The sequence below is a fragment of the Ranitomeya variabilis genome, chromosome 1, assembly GCF_051348905.1.
Source record: "Ranitomeya variabilis isolate aRanVar5 chromosome 1, aRanVar5.hap1, whole genome shotgun sequence".
Lineage (NCBI taxonomy): Eukaryota > Metazoa > Chordata > Amphibia > Anura > Dendrobatidae > Ranitomeya > Ranitomeya variabilis.
The window spans coordinates 761320220-761323450 of record NC_135232.1 but is presented as its reverse complement, the minus strand read 5'-3'; the positions used below and the strand labels follow the sequence as shown (position 1 = coordinate 761323450).

General features: G+C 49.1%; 1 protein-coding gene across 1 annotated transcript; it reads right to left on the bottom strand.

Annotated features, from left to right (window-relative positions):
• Nucleotides 1-245: 245 nt before the first annotated feature.
• GADD45B (growth arrest and DNA damage inducible beta) lies at nucleotides 246-2805 on the bottom strand. The gene is made up of 4 exons (XM_077253711.1): nucleotides 2572-2805; nucleotides 2374-2475; nucleotides 1878-2094; nucleotides 246-886 (listed from the first exon to the last, which is right to left on the bottom strand). Exons 1-4 carry the CDS (start codon nucleotides 2607-2609, stop codon nucleotides 773-775), a joined length of 471 nt encoding a protein of 156 aa, XP_077109826.1. The 5' UTR covers nucleotides 2610-2805; the 3' UTR covers nucleotides 246-772.
• Nucleotides 2806-3231: the final 426 nt, after the last annotated feature.

The window sequence follows — 3231 nt, the reverse complement described above, 5'->3', positions numbered from 1 at the left end:
TAGAACAGCTGAGCACAAGGGTGTGGGCAGGATAACCCTCAGTAGCCCAAGGCCATAGCTGCAGATCAGCCACTCCATTCATATTGGACGATCTAACCATATATCCAATTACCCTGACCAAGAGGACTGTTTGCTGGTGCAACTTTTAGTAAATATTTCTCAAAAAAAAGAAAATTGGCCCAGTGAAACTTTCCACAGTACCACGTTACCCATACAAGAAACAGATCAATATGGGACTAAAATTTGTAACTGCAAAGATTTATTAGAATTCTGAAAGTTAGAACATGACAATTTTTTTCCAGAGTTAAATTTGTAGTTTTTCTTAGCATACTTTTACATTAAAAAAAAAAAAATCCTGTTGTAAACCACAATTTTGGACATAATGTGAGGATGGGGTTTTGACCAGTCATATATAAATCTCGCCACTGGGGCAGAGCTTAAAAACAGTATTCCAAGGTAAAATTCGGAGATCCTGAGGAATGTTTTCACGATCAAGGCACCACCGCTGGTAAAACACCACTTTATAACAACTTGCCAAAACAAGCCATTCAGATATATATAAAAATGTCAACTATAAAATGTAATCCTTCTTGGTCCAGAGAGTCTACAAAAGAGTACAAAGTGCCTCGCAGATCCAGCTGCGTGCATAGGTTACATTACAACCAGTACGATAGTCCATGTCCCCGACTGGCATAGAAGATTCTCCAACAGTCAATTTTCTGTGAACTCAACAGTGCAAAAAGGGAGTAGATTCAGGCAGGGTCCGGAGGCATCACCTGTCCATTAGTGACATGAAGGGTATCCACTGGTTTCTGGATTTACATTCGGAACAGTAATTGAAGACCTCATCCAAACGTGAACATTTCCAGGGATTGCTGTGCGGAGTCTGTAGAAGAAATATACATTTAGCAGTGGCAAAAAGACAGTTGTAGACCAATACATCACTCATTTGTGCTAGAATTAAGTATTTTTCCTTGCGTACAGTGGGACCAGTATCATTTAGGCAGGAGTATTAATAAACCATGATGTGCTTTCCTTAAGGAGGTCATCACACAAGTCACATTTTCCCCTATCCATAGGTGATGTGGAGGCCCATGACAAATCAGGAGACCAGGAACCCCATTTCAATGGAGTGAATGTTAACGGCAACGCTCAACTTTACCATCCTAGTCATTCATTTTGTAACATAGGACTCCTGTTCTGGTCATTGGTGGTGGAGTCAGTGATCAGTTATCACTCAGACAGGCAAGACTTGTGACTTAACTAGGTGTCCCAAAAATCACTGCTCCAATTGGCGTGCCATCAAAATGCCACCAAGACAACTCAACACCTTCTTCCAAAAGTCCCTTATACTGCAGTACCACAATATTTAGGTACTGTATATAGCAGAAAAGACGTCCTACAAAATCAACCCACAGGCTGGGCTTCCTAGAAGGACCAAGATGGGGGCCTTCAGCAGCCATGGCTGTGCTCAGGGAAAGGCAATGGAAGCCAGTGACCTCATGGGCATGGACTTCATTTAAATACCACTGTCAGACTGACCGTCATTAACTAGAGAACGCCAGCATCAGTCTACAGGCTGATGCCAGCAATGCAGTAGAGCCAGCATCTGCCCGGTATGGTGTGGGCGCCGCTCCATATACAAGGACATGCCATCATCAAGTGTCAAAGCCATTACAGAATATTAGGATTGTGAGGCTCTGATCGCTCGCTGACTGAAATACAGAGATCAGACTAAGCCACTGCCCAAAGTTCTGTTTAAAGAGCAATTCTGACAAACCCAACAAGTAGGCTAATCAGGCGTAAGGCTAAGCTGGAAGGCTGCAGTTGGTTCAGGTTAAGGCGCTTAGAAAGTCACATGTAGCATGGGAACGTACCGACACCAGGATGCAGTGCAGGTCCGCGGGCTCAGAGACGGGCACCATTTCACAATGAATAATCTCCGACAGGCGCTGAAGGCCAGATACCCTCAAGATGTTGATGTCGTTGTCACAGCAGAAGGCTTGGATCAGTGTGAAGTGTATGCTCAGCGCGACATCAGCTTCATGCTCCGGATCTGCTGCCAGGAGACACAGCACCACGCTGTCAGGATCTCTGCGGGAAGATGCGAGATTAGAGGCGAGAAGCACAGGACGTTTAATGGTTACAGGGCTGCAGCTGTGGGGGTCACATTGGGGGCCATGATATGCCATCGCACCCTGGGGTGGAAAGATCGTGGCTGTGAGGGGGATAGCATGGGGTGGCCAAGTACAGGACTGTGGGGACACACACCAAAGCCATGATATCACCAACCCTGTGGACCACCATTGGCAATGTGAGCCCCCAGCACTGCCTGTACCCCGGGGGCCAGGAATGGAGGAGTCAGGAACATACCTGTCCATCAGCTGTGCCGATTCATAGACTCCAATAGTCAGCGAGTCTCGTCTGTGGGCGCCGACAAGGACGTCCTCTAGAGCCGAGGCCACAGGATGCATCCTGCAGGGACAAGCATGGGACAGTCAGGCATACACACTTATGTATAGGGGACACACGCCGCGATACCGGACCGCTCCGCAGCACCGAGGCACTTACGTTTCGATATCGCATATATCGCCGTCCTCCAATGTCATAGTGTAAGAATCCGCCTGAGTCGTGCTGAGAAAGAATCCCGTGCGGTAATAATCCCCAATAGCTCCGGCACCTCAGGTAGTCACAAGCGGCTCTGCAGCACGCTGCTGCCGGCGCTCCTTATATGTGCTCCCGGCAGGGGGCGGGGCCAGACTCTGCCATTGGCTCTTCCCGGAGAGATGTAGGCGGAAGGACAGGACGTGACAGGATGACGGCTCTGTGTCAGGAGCGTTCCCGGACTGTGCCAGTCTGCCAGAGCACGCTGCATGGTCACCGTGGTGGTCGTGTGTGGTACAGAAGTACACATGCCAAAGCGTCCAAAGCACGCGCCATGAGTGGCAGCTGGTACAGGGGGACAATCCGGTCCAGTCCGTACAGTGAAAATTACACCTTATGTCGCTATAACCAGGGGGCAGAAATACTGACTGACAGGAGTACGGAGTGGCAGCAGTGGGGAGTGACAGGAGTACAGAGTGGCAGCAGTAGGGAGTGGCAGCAGTACAGAGTGGCAGGAGTAGGGAGTGGCAGGAGTAGGGAGTGGCAGGAGTGCAGAGTGGTAGCAGTGCGGAGTGGCAGTAGTACGGAGTGACAGGAGTACAGAGTGGCAGCAGTACGGAGTGGCAG

What these genes read in the sequence shown, in the direction of transcription:
- GADD45B (XM_077253711.1), bottom strand. Translation starts at nt 2,609, where the DNA reads ATGACATTGGAGGACGGCGATATATGCGATATCGAAAC. An exon ending in GATATATGCGATATCGAAAC is followed by an intron (nt 2,476 to 2,571) that starts GTAAGTGCCTCG and finishes TTGTCCCTGCAG; the next exon opens with GATGCATCCTGTGGCCTCGG. An exon ending in TGCACTGCATCCTGGTGTCG is followed by an intron (nt 887 to 1,877) that starts GTACGTTCCCAT and finishes TTTCTTCTACAG; the next exon opens with ACTCCGCACAGCAATCCCTG.